Below are 16,914 nucleotides of genomic sequence, written 5' to 3' on the forward strand. Positions count from 1 at the left end.
ATCGATTCATCACATCTCTTTAAGCAATTAGTCTTAATTACACACACAGTATTACCGGAACTGAGCTATCTAACCTCCTGACCAACAGTAGACACACAAGTTACTGGTGTCACCAATCTGCATTAACCTCCTAAGACCAGAACTCTTCCACGGCATGCATTTTTATTTTTTCCTCTTTGATATTTGGGCATATTGGGACCTGATGAATGTAAAAACAAATAATTACCAGGTTTTTTTTTTACCTAATTTTTGTTTCTTATAAAAATGAAAGCCACACATGAGAATATTCGTTTAAAATTTCGATAGAACAGTAGCAGTATAATGTCCTCGTAAGTGGATATCAGGCGCTTGTAGAGTAAAATTGAGTATTTTGGTCTAAATAACCCAAAATGTGATGTCCACATATGTGGACGCCAGGTGCTAGGACGTTAAGCGACAGAGCAATCTCACGAAATAACTGACGAAAAAAACAAAACAAACGTGTCTGCAGATTGGCAATAAATCCTTTATTGGAAAACTACAGTATAAGCACTCTAGTGTTCTTCGCTACAGTGATGAACTTTAACTTTGCAGAGCAGACAGCGGGTAGGGGTTTAAAAATCAAGCAGTTTTAACAGGAACGCAGCGTGCGAGGACCCCGCTGATGTACGTGTTATTTTGGGCAACCAGCTTCTGCTTCATTTTCCTGAGCTTTGCCTTCACTTCCTCCTCAGTCATGGTGGCAAGTGGAAGTGACTTCACCTTCTGCAGAAAGTAGTGGATCAGGTTTTCCCCCACCTGAAAAATAAGCAGGGCATGGGTGTTACAAGGAATTCAAACTCTCTCTTCTGGTTTCTGAATGGACCTCAGCTCTACTCTCTGAAACGAGGCGCTTTTGCTGCTTTTAAGTCAACTTTCTTCTAGGGCTGGGTATCGTCACTGATTTCTAGAATTGATTCAATTCCGATTCACAAGGTCCCGAATCGATTCGATCCACGATTCGATTTAATTCGATTCGCTTTGAATCTGGGAAATTTTGACAGTCAGAAATATTATAATTCAGATCAGCACATTTAGATATTTTTGTATCTATAAAAAGGAAGCTGACACTCGCAAGACTTTATCAAAGGTGTAAGCATCACAGCAGATGCCTTTGTGTCAAAGTAGCTGAAGATTAAACAGAAAAACATGAAGGTGATTTTCCTGGCCTGGGATTTTATAAAAATATTCTGTAGTACATCAAAAATGAAAGAAAACCATTAATCAACACATGAACGTTACCTCTGATGTTACAGCGGTTTTATTAGAGACACGGCTAAGCTTTTTGCATTTTGCATAATTTTAAAAAGTTTAAATTTGTTCAGTATTGAACGGCAGAAATTAGGTTTTCTTTTCGGAAGTATATAAAACGGAAAAAAAAACGTCGGCCGACAGCGCTGTAAACAACGGTAGACTTGTGCGTAACAAGCAAGCGAATAATGAAGAAAACAGATTTTTAGACGGGAAACTGTTCTTGAAGTACAGAGAGAGAGAGAGAGAGCTGTGCATCGTGGTCGAAGCAAAACAGTAAAAGTCAGAGTGAATACATGACAATGTTTATGTGAAGCGCAGTTTGGATCTTCTTTTGCTGCTGGTTCAGTCAATATTGTTTGGAGAGACATCAAACTAACATCTTTAGAATCAGCGCATAAAGGGCGTGAACACAAAGCGCGGACCCGCCGACAGATCAGAATCAGCGAGCTGTCGGCTTTCAGCCCCGACTGTGAGAAAGGCGACATCTAACTGATTCTGATCCGCGGGTTGCGCTGTGTGTTTAAGTCTTTGTGCAGAATCCGTGTTCCTGCTCTCATTTACTGTCTTAGCTGTTTGGTGGTTGTTGACATTTTGTGAGGTTTCACCAGAGATTCTGGCATTTCGGGCAAAATTAATTTATATTAAAAAATCGATTCAGGATTTTAATGAATCGATTTTACGTTATCCAAGCCAGAATCGATTTTAATCGATAAATCGATTATAAAAACCCACCCCTACTTTCTTCTGATTGGCTGCCTCTATCTATAAGAACACAGCAACAAGTGTATTTTTTTTCCCCTTCTTTATACTGCTATGCTTGTTACATTCCTTCACCGTGGAGAATAAAATATCCATCTTTTTACAGTGTGAAAATATCAAAGGAGGAAAAGGGCTCAAAGCAACAGTTCTGTTATCCTTCACTGTCAGTAATTAGTAACACTGGGAACTATCAGCTGTGTCCTAGAAAGGGATTTCTAGTTCTGAGATTCTTGCCTCAAGTTAACCTTCATGTCTAATCGCAGATTTTCAATAGAGGTTTTATTTACTATGATAAGACAACCTTTATTAGTCCCACACGTGGAAAATTTGTTGGGTTAAGGCTGCCGACCTTTGCCAGCGCAAAGACTGAGCACCTGAGCTTGCACCTTCTGAGAAAGTCCGATGTGGATCTTGACTTGTGTTGTTCATTATCCTGCTGTGGACACCATCCTGTTTTCGTCTTCAGCTTTTTAAAAGATCCAGACCTTCTGCCACTCTAAAATCCGACTAATATTTCCCCTGTTACGGGGGAATTCAAGTTTGTGCTACTGGATCTTGCTTAGGAAAATTTCTTATCACATCTGGCTTTGCAGTGGAACAGCTGAGATAAAACGGAACTGCACATGAAGTCTTGTGAGTAACTAAATTGTCAGAAATTCCCATTGTTTCAGTGCCACTGAGCAATCATTTTGCTTGCAGTCAGCCAAACTAGTGCAAAAGATAATGTTAACCTATGTAGGAATCAATAGGCTGAAGTCTGATGACTTGTCCTCTGGGGGCGAAGGCCAGTATTTCAGACTCTCAGAGCCAGTAGATATCCAGAGAATAAGCTCAACAGAAATGGGGCAAAATGGTGGTACGGTGATTAGTCGCACAGCAAGAAGGTCATGGGTTCAACTCCACCATCTGGCCAGGGCCTTTCATTGTGGAGTTTACACGTTCTCCCCTTGTCCTCAGGGGTTCTCTCTGGGGTCTCCGGCTTCCTCCCACAGTCCAAAGACACGCAGTTAGTGGTGCGAGTGCGAATGGTTGTCTGACTCTCTGTATTAGCCCTCTAACAGGCTCCCGTTCCTTCGACAGCTTCAAGTGTATTCTTATTCTTGCCCCCTGCCCTGACCTTTGGTCTCTACACTTCTTTTAATAAAAATCTGCTATTATTAGGAAGACTAGTAGTCTCCGTTTGCAGCACAAACGCACATTTATGCCTCTTTTCCACTAGTACCAACTTTGCTCAGCTCAACTGTGTTTTTATGGTTGTCCCATTAGGCGGCAGACCCTGTTACCAGGTACTTTTTTTAAGCGTCTGATCTGGGGGGAGCAAAATTCAAAATCGCCATTTATGGTTCAGCGGGAAATCTACACCAAAAAAGAGAAAAGCGTCCCTATATCGCCTAGCACCGCATCTAAATCACGGATGCCTGCTTCTGAAAGAAGATGATTTGTAGACAAATACATCACTTGTACCAACAATGTAGTGTTTATTAAATGATAAATAAATGTCACTATGGACACCACGGTGTCTAGATTATGGTGTTGGTATAATAGTGGAAATCTGAGCCTTACCTCCTTGTCTGTCTTTCGCCTCTTAGCCTTGGGCTCCTCCTCCTGTTCCAACTCATCTCCTGCAGGTTCTTGGAATTCCTCCAGCTCCTCCGCCTTCTCCTTCGCAGCGGCCAGCACTGACGGCGGGAAGCAAGCCAACTCGGCCACGTGGATTCCAAAACTCTGGTCACACACGCCTGAAGACAGAGACGGATCACTCTAAAGGCGCTCTGGGCTGATCATAATCGTTTGTTGAGATTAACATTTTTAAAAGCACAAAGCTGCGTTAACCCCGAGCAAAACCACGGGCTGCGTGCTGACCTGGCTTGACTCTGTACAGCATTGTGAGCGTGTTGTGCGACGTCAGGGCTGTGACATGCAGGTTGTGGACGATGGGCTGCTGAGCTGCCAGCGCCGTCAGCTCGTGGAAGTGGGTGGCGAACAGGCAGAAGCAGCCGATTTTGGAGGCGATGTGCTCGCTGATGGCCCAGGCCAGACCGAAGCCGTCGTAGGTGGACGTGCCTCTGCCGAGCTCGTCGATTATGATGAGCGACTTCTCTGTGGCCGAACTGTAACAACAACACAGACGATGAGAAAACCTTCCCGTATCTGCTCATCAGTTATTTGTACAACTATTAATAAAGCTCGTCTGTTCTTACCGCAGAATGGCGGCTGTCTCTAGCATCTCGGACATAAAGGTGGAAACTCCTTTCACCTGGCTGTCTCCTGCACCCACCCTTGCCAGGATGCTGTCAATCACGCTAAGTTCCGCCTTCTCGCATGGCACAAAGCAACCAATCTGAGCCATCAATGCGATCACACCCACCTGCCGGATAAAGGTGGACTTGCCACCCATATTTGGTCCTGCAAAGGTTTGGAAAACATAATGATTATTGAGGTACTTCCAAGACTTAATGAAAGCTGCGTTTATTACGACATAGGGCTGATTTTTACAGTGATGGGCCTCATCAATGACAGCCAGACAGCCCACATGGGAGAATTTGCCTTTAAATCCACCCTTGACTTAATCTGTGCTTATTTTTCACCTGTTATGATATAGAAGCTCTTGTCTCCCTGGACAAAGCTGATGTCATTAGGTATGAATGCAGTGTCTGCATCCATCTCCATGCAGGGATGTCTGGCCTGCAGCAGGTCCACGCGCCTGCAGCCATGGTCAAAGAGCCGGAATTGAGGCCGAACGAACGGCACAGGAGCAGACACCGATGTCACGGCAAAACTCGTCAGGGCGTCCAGCTGCGCTATCACGTCGCTGAGCGTCTGGAGGGGATCCACGTAACCTGACGGTTTAAAACATTTAGAGCCTTAAATGAACCATCGCAGGCGGGAGACCGCATCATGTGCAGGCTCCAAAATGATTTTGTATTTGATAAAAGAAAGACCGCAACATCACCAGTTCTTCGACGTCTATGCAAAAAATTCAAAGTGATATAGATCTTACTGACCTTTAAAGAAAATGTGAACGAAATCAATTAAACGGAAGGTCTCACAAAGCAACTTTCATACAATTATGGCATTTCTAGTTTTCACGCAATCCGGATACAATCGTTTCCTGTGCTGTTCAAATCGATGCCTTGCTGAGAAGACAGTGAGCAGCATGTGATGAGATTCCTCACCTGAGGCAATGTTGATGATCTCTTTGACGATGGCGTTCTGGGCTTCCTCATACTCCTCCCTGCTTTTGGTGTACTCCTCGTTCAGAGAGCTCAGCTTACTGCAAGCGAACATACATCGGCGTGAATCATCAGATGGCAAAACCCCCCCCCCCCCCCCGAAAAAAACAGCAGCGTTATGCGATGCTGACATTAGAGGCGCGGTGAGGCACACCTGTTGGTAAAGCGCACACCGTTCTTCTGCACATCCAGCGTGGTAAATTTCTTGTTGTTCCTCAGACTCTTTTCCTCCTTGCATGTGACTCTCAGGTAAAATCCCAGCACGGCGTTTGACTCCAGCTTCACTGTTTTACCCGCCTCCAGACCTGAAACACAAAGTTACACCAATCTGTTTAAGCATAAAAGCCAAAGTGGAAACCTTCCTTTAGACGGCCGTCACCTGCCTTGCACAAGGATTGCTGCGGCACCAGGTTAGTTAGGACACACAGTCATTAGCCACTATATTAGGTACACCTGTTCAACAGCTCATTAACATAAATATCCAGAGAACCTATTTAGGAAACGACCCTTTTTTGTTTTCTTGTAGGCGCGCACGCGCACACACACACACACACACACACACACACACGTTTAAATTTCAATTAAAAGAAAAGAATTAGTATTAGGTTATTTATCACTATATTCATGTCATACTTTACAGGTTATTCCTCTAAGAACAGATTCTTTGTATATACCAATTAATAATGTCAAGGTTATTGTTTTATATTATGTATATACTGTAATCACCTAGTTCTCTGGCTGCACTGTTCAGCACGGTCTGCATGCGTTTTTCCAGCACATCCATCTTTTCTCTCAGCTCACTCAGTACCGGATCAAATGATGCCTTCACCAGGTACTCGTGGTGGTCAATCTACACGAAACAAGAAATAAGTCAAATGCACAACAGGCTGTGTGCAAACGGGGGGCAAAATACTTTGAAGCAAATGAAAAGACCTGGTTCATGTCCAGTGTGGTTTCAATCATCTCTTGGTACTTGGTGAAGTCAGTCTGCAAGTCTCTGAGAGGCGAGAGGAATACTGCATTTAGCAGAACCTTGTTGCTACCTGCAACACAAACAAAGTATTAGCCTAAATTTTAGCTAAAAATAATAATTCATCTGATAGTTTCATGAAAAACAGCATCCTTTGTTTACACACAGTCAGCACGATGAAGCAACAACAATCTTTGAACTCCAAATAACAACAATTAAGAAACTGTCAAATCAGCTGTATGAAGCAGACAAGACAGCATCCCTGTATGGAACGCCAGGACTGCCATAATGAATTCATTAAATACACCATTAAATAATTAATTAAATGTGGCAATAATTAATTAAAATCAGAAATAATTAATTACATAAACATTTACGACACATGTAATTAATTAATTATCGACAGATTTAATTAATTATTGACATATTTAATTAATTAATAACACATTTAAATAATTATTGACAGTTTTAATTCATTATTTAATGATTTATTTATTTAATTCATTTTGGCACTTTTGTCTCCTTCATCTCTCTCCTTGAAATAATTTTATCCGTCAGCCTCACCCATCAAACTAAATGGGCAGGGTTAACGCTGCCATGCAGCTTCTCTAACATTTGATTGGTTGCCGTGCAAAGTAAGTCAGGACAGGTCGATCCTAGATAATTGATTGCTTGTGTAGACTTGGGGCAGCCAGGTATCTCAGAATGCATTTCAAATCACAGGCAGCAATGGTGGTAGTGTAGTTTTAAAATACCCGTTTTTCTGTCACCAACTACACTTTGTTTAGTTTTTAACAGTGTTTTAGCCGCGAATGTCGCGCGGTAATCTTCACGTCTGGTCAGGTTGTCAACATAGAACATGTTTGCAAAAGTGTTCAGATGTTTTCAGAGATGTCACTAGCTCTGCTAACAGTCAGCTGACAGAGTGCACCGAGCTCACAGCCCCGGTGTTCCAGCTTAACTGTTTTGGTTTTTTTTTTAGTTTGTTTGTTAGTTTTTTGTTGTTTGGTTTTGTGTTTTTTTTGTTTGTTTGTTTGTTTTTTGGGGGGGGTTTGCCTTAACCGGTTTGTTTACATATTCCACTCTCTGTGTTCCACATGTTGCATTCGCAGATTCTCATTTTCACCGAACGATCGTCTCTTTCCGCCTGGTCTTGTGTCTCTGTGCTTCTGTAACATAAAGAACAAGCTGACATTTTTCTCAGGACACCTGCGATCAGCTCAACAGGCCCTCAGTTTACCTGCATGCATCCTCCTCCTCACCTGTCAGCGGTTGTTTAACACCTGCTGCTCATTCAAGAAACATGCCCACGTTACCTGGTGATAACGCACTTTTCTGCACAAGATAAGTAAATATAGTTTTTTTTTCCAGAGCGCAGAGCTGCTGGAGCTTGTTTCCCAACAGAGCACTTTATAGGCAAACCCACTTTATCAGGGGCTGATGTCCAATCACCGGCACACAGCTTTAAAACCTCAGCTGAGTTTTAGCTCTCAGTGGTTAAACGCTGTTTTATTTACAACTGAGCAAATCGGTTTGGCTGAGGTTAAAGTAACGTTTCATAACTGCACAGTTTTACAGACGTTTAATGGTTCACTGGCACATGTGTTAGACTGAACCATTTGCTTTTCTTTATCTGGTGTGTTTTGGATTTAACAGTAAATTTTGAGAGTAAACTGACTTATAAAATGTTTTAAAGAAAGAGAAGAGAAGGCGCATTTCTACTGAGAGGAGCAGAGTTTGCAACTACATGTTCATCATGAAGACTGCAACCTGGACAGTAATATTATATCATCTGGTTTTTAATAGCTATTCAACTGTATTCTAAGCACCAGCGATCTGCTAGAATTTTTAGTTTACTTAACTAAAGATAAATGAGGTTAACATATAATTTGTGTGATTTTTTTTCCTCTCCTTTTTTTTCTCTTTTTTTTTTTGCTTTTTCGGTCATGTTATGTTTAACTGTCAAAGGCTTGTTACAAACTATGAAACACATCGTGCAGACTTCTGGATGTTAGAAGAAAACTAATACTGCTCATGAATGAGACTAAAGGCAGGAAGGCGTCCTTTAAAACTAAACATGTTAATAGGACCTCCCTATTATATCATAGTTAATGATATAGCACGTGTATTTCAGTAATAGCCTACCTATTTCAGTGTAGTGGTGAACAGGCACACAGCTCCGTGGGCGTTATCTGTGATACTCCTTAACTATAATTTATCCAAGTTAACGTCAGTTAACCATTCAGACAGTAGTGATGGGATTTCCGGCTCTTTTTAGAGATCCGGCTCTTTCGGCTCGGCTCACTAAAAAGAGCCGGCTCTTTCGGCTCCGAACCGGCTCTTCAGGTTGTTTTGTTGCTTTAATTATTTAATCATTAACAATAATATAAAATTATGCAGAAAAGGAATTACTAATGTAAAAAAAAGTGGTTTTATTTATATATGTTTATATATGGCCCCTAGAGACAAAGCACGTACAAACTCTAAAGCATATACAAACTCCAAAAAGCACGTACAAACTCCAAAACACATTTCTAGCGTTAACTGAACTTCCAAAACAGAGCTACCCAGATCACTTAAATTACACAATTGAAAGCATGTGTGTATTGTTTGTGTATTTATAGACAAGCACTCATATTTATTCAAATAATTAAAAAAAAAAATTTATTTACCTGTTACAACCACACACCAAATCCGGTTGTTGATACTTCCTGGCTTGTGTAGCCACTAGGTAACAAAAGCTCAACACTGCGCCCTAGCATCCTGGAGCACTTCTGTTGTCTTTTGTACATGATTCTGAGTTTGTACGTGCTTCTGAGTTTTTACGTGTTTTGTAGTTTGTACGTGCTTCTGAGTTTTTACGTGTTTTGGAGTTTGTACGTGCTTAGGAGTTTGTACGTGCTTCTGAGTTTTTACGTGTTTTGGAGTTTTTACGTGTGTTGGAGTTTGTACGTGCTTTTTCTCTAAGGGCCACCATAAATATACTTTATTTATTCACTCCACATAAAATGTAATAATTAAATCATATAATACAAAGAACAACTATTTACATTTTAGACTTTTAACTATTTAAATTTTCAGCTTTTTCCTTTTAAATAAATTTAACGTGAAACAACACAAAACAATGCAAACCACAACACAATTAAATATAAATTAAAATATTAAAACAAAAAGAAGATGCACATTCTCTGTCATATGGGCCTGCATGATTTCTGAATCCTTTATCATCTGCAACTGAAAATAGTGGATGATCACTATACCTTTCTAATGTGACGTTGTTGTCCCTCGCTCTCTTTCTCTCTGGCTCTGTTCCTGTGCTACTGCGAGTGTAACTAACGCCCCTCCCCCCTCTGCCCAGCGCAAAGTACAGGCCGCGCGTGCGGAGTTTAGCGGAAAAAAGGGCGAGAGAGAGGGTGAGAGAAAGAAAAAAAAAAACCTCACGGCTCCCAATAAGGAGCCGGCTCGCGTCGTTCACTTCAAAGAGCCGGCTCTAAGAGCCATTTCGTTCGCGAACGACCCATCACTATCAGACAGTCCTTTTGCAATGAAAAGCATAAACACCCATGCTGCCGGTAGGTTTCCGCTGTGCCAGCTGTTTACATTATAGCTGCATATGCAGTAACCATGGTAACCACGGACTTTGAGCGGCTGGATCGACGGAGGTCAGACAACAATTTTACATGTATGATCTTAAACCAGGACACAGCCATTATCCGTCCTGGCCTCATATCAAATGTGAATGCAGACTGAGTCTGTGTTTGACGTTTGCTTTATATCTAATCTTCCTCTCAAACATTTAAACAGCAGCGAGTCTGCAGCGGAGGGAATAGAAACTCAAACTGTCGGAACAGATTTGCTCATTTCTTGCGTGTATTCATTTGGTGATTTATTAAATGTATAACTGTTATTCTAATCTGCTGCTGAGTCTCTTACGTTGATGAAAACGCAGGTAACACAGATCACGGACACCTGTTCAACCAATCACTTTCATTCCACTTTGATCTGCGAAAAACTGACGGTTCATCTCTGTTACAGTGTTGCGTTAGACTATATTTTTGTGTTCTTTATGCTGTAGATTTACACGTCTCTGAAATAGTTGGCAGTAATAAGGATGATTTTCTGTAAAATCATATTGATATGACCCGTGACATTCGTAGATGACAGTTAGATCAGTCAGCTGGGGAAACTGGGTTAACTCATAGAGCTGAAGATATCGTGGATATGCTGACCTCGCTCCGTGGTGTACAGGGCCGTTTACCCTCAATATTCACAATACAAATATTAGCCGAACATCATAAAGTCTGTATGTGTTTCATAGTGTCGAACAACGCCAGCAGTTACTACATGACGGAAACACCAACGTTATTTCTTTTATGCGTTTATACGCAGGTCACGCTGATTACTGAACAAAAACCCAAAGATCAGCTGTTAATCGAATTTATTTGCTCTCTCTCCTCCTTAAACATGTTTTTAATGTTAGTTATAATTCAGAATTGGCGACTGAAACACGTAGGACACATAAGAACATCAGGAAATAAAACCCTGATAAATATAACCTCAGTAAAAGAAGTCAGTGTCAGCGGGGGTTATTACAGCTGTGTACCGGGGCCTGCGCTTTGTCGGTGGTAATAACAGCTCGATTGCTTGCGAGGCGAACGGGTCTATCCCACGCTTTGCCGTGAGACTGGGCTGGGCGGACATCTCCGAAATCATCGAAGCACTTTTGCAAAGAGGCTCTATCTTGACAAACCGACCAGACATCTGAAGATTAAACCGCTACATTCTCGGCTAAAAAATATTAAAACGGTATTTGGTGACACACAAACAGGGTTTTTCAAAGTTCAGTTCTGTTAGTTTCCACATGCCGGTTGTTGAGTGCTAAAAACAATGGCCACCAGGCCAAAGCAATGGTTTTGACTCAATCAGCGTTAACCCCGCCCCCTGAGTTTGATGGGTGAGGTTGACAGATAAAATTATTTCATGGTGAGACCTGAAGGAGTCAACTGTGCCTAAATAAATTAATTAAATACACCATTAAATAATTATTTAAATGTGGTAATAATTAATTAAAATGTTAAATAAATAAATAATTAATTAAATGTGTCAATAATTTATTAAATGTGTCATTAATTAATTAATTACATGTGTCGTAGATATTTATGTAATTAATTATTTCCGATTGTAATTAATTATTGCCACATTTAATTAATTATTTAATGGTGTATTTAATTAATTCATTATGGCAGTCCTGGCGTTCCATATCCCTGCAGCCTGCAAAACAGATTGTAGAGTGAGGTAAACAGTGTATAAGCTGCAGCTTACCCGAGTATTTCTCCAGAGCAGTGATAAGAGTCGGTATTTGGCTCACAGCCTGGTAGACACGATAACAATCCTGCAGCGTTGCCGTGTGACGGTGAAACTTCTTGGCCAGTCGATGAAGATCGGGAAACCGCCTCAGCAAATCGTCCTGACAGGTCTGCCTCAGCACAGAGTCGCACACAAAGCTTTCCACCAGGTCAAGCCTGCACAAAAATGTCCTCAGTAATTGTAAGTCCTGTAGACTGGCCTCCCCCAGAGCCTGGACCTCAGCGTTATCGAAGCAGTATGAAATTATCTTTGACTGAGAACAAAACAAAAGGCAGCCAACATCCAAAGAAGATCTCTGAATGTCCTCGAGGAAGCCTGGAGAAATACTCCTGAAGACTACTCAAAGGAAACATAAGAAAACCTGCCTAAAAAAGTTCAGAATTTCCATGTATGTGGACAAAACGGTAAATTTCTGCATCTATTTTGACTTTTTCTGTCAAATGATAAAAGCATGAGGGCTGATTCATAATACCATACTTCTATTCCCTTAAATGCCTCCTTTAAATGTATAATGTTTGTTAAGCTAAAGATGTTTGACAAGAAGGTCTTATCGCCTACAGACCTGGCATATTGCTAAGTTGGATTTGTTGAAGGTACAGAAACCCCCCCCCCCCCCCCCATCCCCATCACTGCATTACCTCTCCTCTATTTTAGTTTTGTCCATGAGGGGCTGTTTGATCCACTGGTTGACCAACCGCTGACCCTGCGGCGTACGGCACTTATTCAACAAACCGGCCAACGAGTGAGCTCCGGTGGTGTCGTCAGGTGAACCCTGAAATATACAATTTAATAATAATAATATAATAATAATAATAAATTTTATTTATGAGCGCTTTTCAAGTCACCCAAGGACACTTTACAATAGGATAAAACACTCGGTAAAACAATGTCAGAATAAGAACAATAAAACAAAAGCACAAGATAAAATTAACAAACAGTGGATTCACAGTGAATATGCAGATTTGAACAGATGAGTTTTGAGTTGGGATTTAAACTGTGGGAGAGAACCAGTGTTTCTTATTTCTGGGGGCAGCGAGTTCCACAGCCTGGGAGCAGAGCAGCTGAAAGCTCTGCTTCCCATGGTGGTGAGCCGGAAGGAAGGTACAGCAAGCTGGATAGAAGAAGAACAAAGTGAACGGGAAGAACGGGTGGTGGTTAACAGGTCAGAAAGGTAAGGAGGAGCGGGGTTAGTACATACAGTATACAGTATTGCTTGTGTACAGTATACAGTATACAGTAGCTATGATGGTGGGAATGGGTCCAGTCAGCTCACATGCAAGGACCTCTAGAGAACTAAAGGTATCAACATTAACTGGCAGGACTTTCAAGTGCTGGCGAAAAAGGATCGCGAGACCACCCCCACGACCTGAGCAGCGGGGTTTAGAAAAGTAAACAAACCCCAGAGGAGCAGATTCGTTTAGCTGAGAAAAGTCATCAGGTTGTTGCCAGGTTTCAGTTAAGCAGAAAAAGTCAAACTTATGGTCAGATAGGAGGTCTTGGATGAGAGGTCCCTTACTAGTCAATGAACGAATGTTTAGAAGACCGAAGTTGAGTGGAGTATCTTCTTTTTTGCTAATCGCGGTGGGCGCCCTGGGCAGGTGGGCTAGAGATTGATGGTTGACAGTAGGGCTGCTCAATTAATCGAATTTTAATCACGATTACGATCTGGGCTTTCAACAATCATTAAAAATGACTGAGCCGATTATTAGCCCCTCCCTCGTGCTTTACTCTCGCGCTGCTCCATGTGGCAAATTGAGCGCACCGCTCTGCATTTCGAACACGTGTCACAACAATTAAGAGCAGCGGTCCCCAACCTTTTTTGCACCACGGACAATGCCCGACAATATTTTCATGGACCGGCCTTTAAGGTGTCGCGGATAAATACAACAAAATAAAACTAGTACCGGTACCGAAAAAAAAGAAAATTTATTCATAACACACGTGAAAAGACCAAACGACTCGCGATGGATGTATATCCGGCGAGGCTGGAAAGTGATGCCCGGGTGGTAGTGGAGCTCCGCCGGCGACGGGAGCGATAGCTGCCCGCGAAGGCGCAGGAGCTCAGCGGCTGTATAGCAGAGCAGTCCAGCCGTAGGATGGTAGACGAGCGTCAGGAGAATCCAAAATAGTGCCGACCAGCTCAGGAACATCTTGGTCCACATTTTCGATTATGTGGAGGAAAAGGAGCCAAGCCGGCCGGAGCAACGAACAGGTAGGCTAAAATAGCTCAAACAGTTAAGCTAGTGCAGCTCACTGAGAAGAAGACGTGAGAACACATTAAGCTGAAATAACAGAAGTTGAGGACAAGCGTTGCAAATCAATCCCTGGCAAAGATCGATCTGGTCCTGAGTGTGAATGTCCCTGTTCATTCAAATCTGAATCCAAATATTCGAAAAATGTACCAGCGAGTAGCGGCAGCCAGGCGCGGCAGCCAGGCGCGGCAGCGTTCACTCAAGCCGGAATTTGCATGTTAATTGTGAATTTAACAGATGAATTACAAGTGATGCACAGACACATTGGGAATATTTTTATCACAGTCATATGTATTTGCTACATAACAGAAACAAAACAGGCTCAGTCAATAAAATCAACATGTGACAGCTACTAGAATTTGAAAGGGTTGCTGGTTTTCTAAATTTCTTGCTGGTCATTCCAAATTTGTGCTTTTGAATTCTCTAAATCACATCTTTTTGTTTTTCTAGCACAACAACAACCACAGTTCCTACAGAGCCTGCAACCACAAAGAGCCAAGAAAACAACACTTGTTATTCTGCTGCTCTTATCAAGATGAAAACCTTGAGGAGTTGACACCGGTCACTTACCTGGAAGAGATTAAGAGCCCTGACGGCAGCGTTGTCCAGCCTCATGTACTGACCCAGGTCCAGAGTGGTCAGGTTGAAGGAGTTGAAGTTGGACTCATCAGAGAGCAGTTCAAGGAAACGCACCACTGCAGCCAAACATGACATTGCCACCTGAGAATGACATCACACAAGGGACGCTATGGTCAAACTTCCCACATAGTGACCTGTTCGTATGCATGGCCTTCAGCCTGAGTGTGTCATTTAGTCGGCAGGAGCTGTTATGACTGGGATTTTATCAATACAGTTAATGATCCCAATAATGCTTAGTACTAAATGTTGTTGTAAAATAAAGACAAAAGTTTTTTCAAACCACCACCTTTTGTCAAAATGTTTGTTTTTTCCTGTTGTTCACCTGCTTGTCCAGCTCAGGTAGGGTGTTGCTCGCCACGGTCTCCCCTCTCTTTGCTCTCAGCAGCCGGTTGAGATCCTGGACCATGTCCTTGCTGTTGAACTCAGCTCTCTTCCTATGAGAGACTAGCATGCCGCCACGCTGCACCACCTACACAGACATACAAAAACAACAATATACTCCCATCACAATCTCTGCTTATGCAGCCAGAGTATTAATATTAATTTTTTTAAGTCAGGCCTGGTTTAAAGAAAAGAACACTCATTTAAAGATTTCCCATTTTGCAAGACTGATGTTCATACTGATTTTTTTAACATAAGTAATTACCGTGCCCACATACCTCACGCAGTTTACTCCCATCAGCGTTAGCTTCCCCCTGGGCCAGGAGACACTCTTTGGGACTGATTTGGACAAGCAGGGATTCCAAGTTGGAGAATATCTCATTGTCTGGAAACTCGCACACTCCCATCGTCCTCTGGGCTGCATCCACATACCCGACCCCAACAACACGCTGTCCATCAGCTCCGGTTGCAAGCCGCACAGCTACGACACCTGCACAGCCCTCTAAGCCGCTTTCCCCACCAAAAAGGATCTCCTCAAGCTGAGTCAAGTTTCCTGGAGAGGCCTGCATTTAGACACAGTAGGTAAGATCCAGAGTTGTTTTTTTAAACAAGCAGAAACCACCCTGTTATGTCGCAATAGCCAGCACAGTACCTTGTACTCAATCTTCCAGTCATGCTCCTTGCTGCTCTTGCTGTGGTTCCTGTACACCTCCACTCTGTACTGCCTCACCAACAGCAAATCTTTCGCAAAGGCCTCAAAGTTCAGCTTGCTCAGGACCACACTCTCCAGTTTGCGACTCCCTGTTGACCAACAAAAACACGTCAAATTCTTTGTAATGCGTCCTTCTCATGGCAGAGAGTGCTGGTGCTGCAGCTAGAACTGCAGCTAGCTATAAAGACTAAAACATCTAATATCTGAGTGAAGCAGTTTTTGTTCTCCATGTTTTTCTGTCAGTGACCTGACAGGAAATTTGTAGCTCAATGACTTATCTTCATTTAAACAAATGAAAAGAAGCAGTTAACAGCTTGAAAGTCCCTGAGACAATAAATGAAAACACTTAACTGTAAGAGGACCCCTCATCATTTCCCACAAAAACATACTGTCCAACATTTAATTAGCCATGGCAATGCTTCTGAACGTACAGGACCTGCTAGAGCTGCAGCTAATAGTAGCCACCTTAGCTACAACCTGTGAAACTCTTCCTCTGGCTACACGTTCACACAAACTAGGTTAGCTTAATAGTAAAGGCACCGAGGCAACCCTTGTTTAAAAGCGCCAACTGAAGTTAGCTTAGTGCACAGCTAAGCTAGTACCTGAACCCAAAAACTTGATGACCCCGTTCGTTTTGAAAACCTCCTTCGCCGCGAATATGGCGTCCTTCCCGTGAACCGTATAATATTCGTTACGGTCAAATATCCGGAATGTGGTGTCCGGCTTCTCCGGCATGGAGAAAATGAAGTTAAGAAAGCCGTGCTCGGCTGCGCTGTCCATGGACAGGTTCTGTTTCGGCTGCACCGCCATCCTGGAATCTCCCGCCACCGAGCAGAACCAAACAGGAAGTTGCGTTGACGAGATGTTCCCATAGAAACAAGAACGCAACCGGGGCCGCTTACTGGGAACATTTTTTATTCACAAATGCAGACATTTCAAAGCTAAACCACGTATAAACAGATGGTTGAATGATCTTAAACTCTCGAGTAAGTCGCGGAAACATGTAAATGACAAGAACGCCGCTCGCTTCTTCTTCTACTTCTTCAGTAGCTCGGAACACTAATGTTATGTAAACATTTTCGAACCTGACTTAAAACTTCAGTAATCACCGGAACATAAATAATATCGACTTTCTAACTCACATTTCTCAGTAAATAACTCAAAACTGATGAAATCGTTTAAAATATATTAAAACTAAAAGTTATTATGTCGAAATTTTTGAAATGATAACCCAAATTTTCGACTTCCATCCATCCATTCTCTTCCGCGTATCCTTACCAGGGTCGCCTGGGTGGTGCTGGGGCCTATCCCAGCTAGCATAGAGCAAGA

The 16,914-nt window shown here is 42.3% G+C and overlaps 1 protein-coding gene across 1 annotated transcript; it reads right to left on the minus strand.

The window, feature by feature from the left end:
* Window positions 1–493: 493 nt before the first annotated feature.
* On the minus strand, window positions 494–16,438 carry msh2 (mutS homolog 2 (E. coli)). The gene is made up of 16 exons (XM_087844743.1): window positions 16,188–16,438; window positions 15,526–15,674; window positions 15,152–15,436; window positions 14,815–14,961; window positions 14,424–14,573; window positions 12,240–12,373; window positions 11,557–11,756; window positions 6,198–6,307; window positions 5,991–6,114; window positions 5,419–5,569; window positions 5,208–5,305; window positions 4,620–4,871; window positions 4,233–4,437; window positions 3,895–4,142; window positions 3,595–3,770; window positions 494–777 (listed from the first exon to the last, which is right to left on the minus strand). The coding sequence occupies exons 1-16, from the start codon at window positions 16,393–16,395 to the stop codon at window positions 601–603; spliced, it is 2,814 nt and encodes a 937-aa protein (XP_087700869.1). The 5' UTR covers window positions 16,396–16,438; the 3' UTR covers window positions 494–600.
* Between the last annotated feature and the right edge of the window lie 476 nt (window positions 16,439–16,914).

The sequence above is a fragment of the Neolamprologus brichardi genome, chromosome 8 (assembly GCF_056152115.1).
Source record: "Neolamprologus brichardi isolate AB-2024 chromosome 8, ASM5615211v1, whole genome shotgun sequence".
Taxonomy (NCBI): Eukaryota; Metazoa; Chordata; class Actinopteri; order Cichliformes; family Cichlidae; genus Neolamprologus; species Neolamprologus brichardi.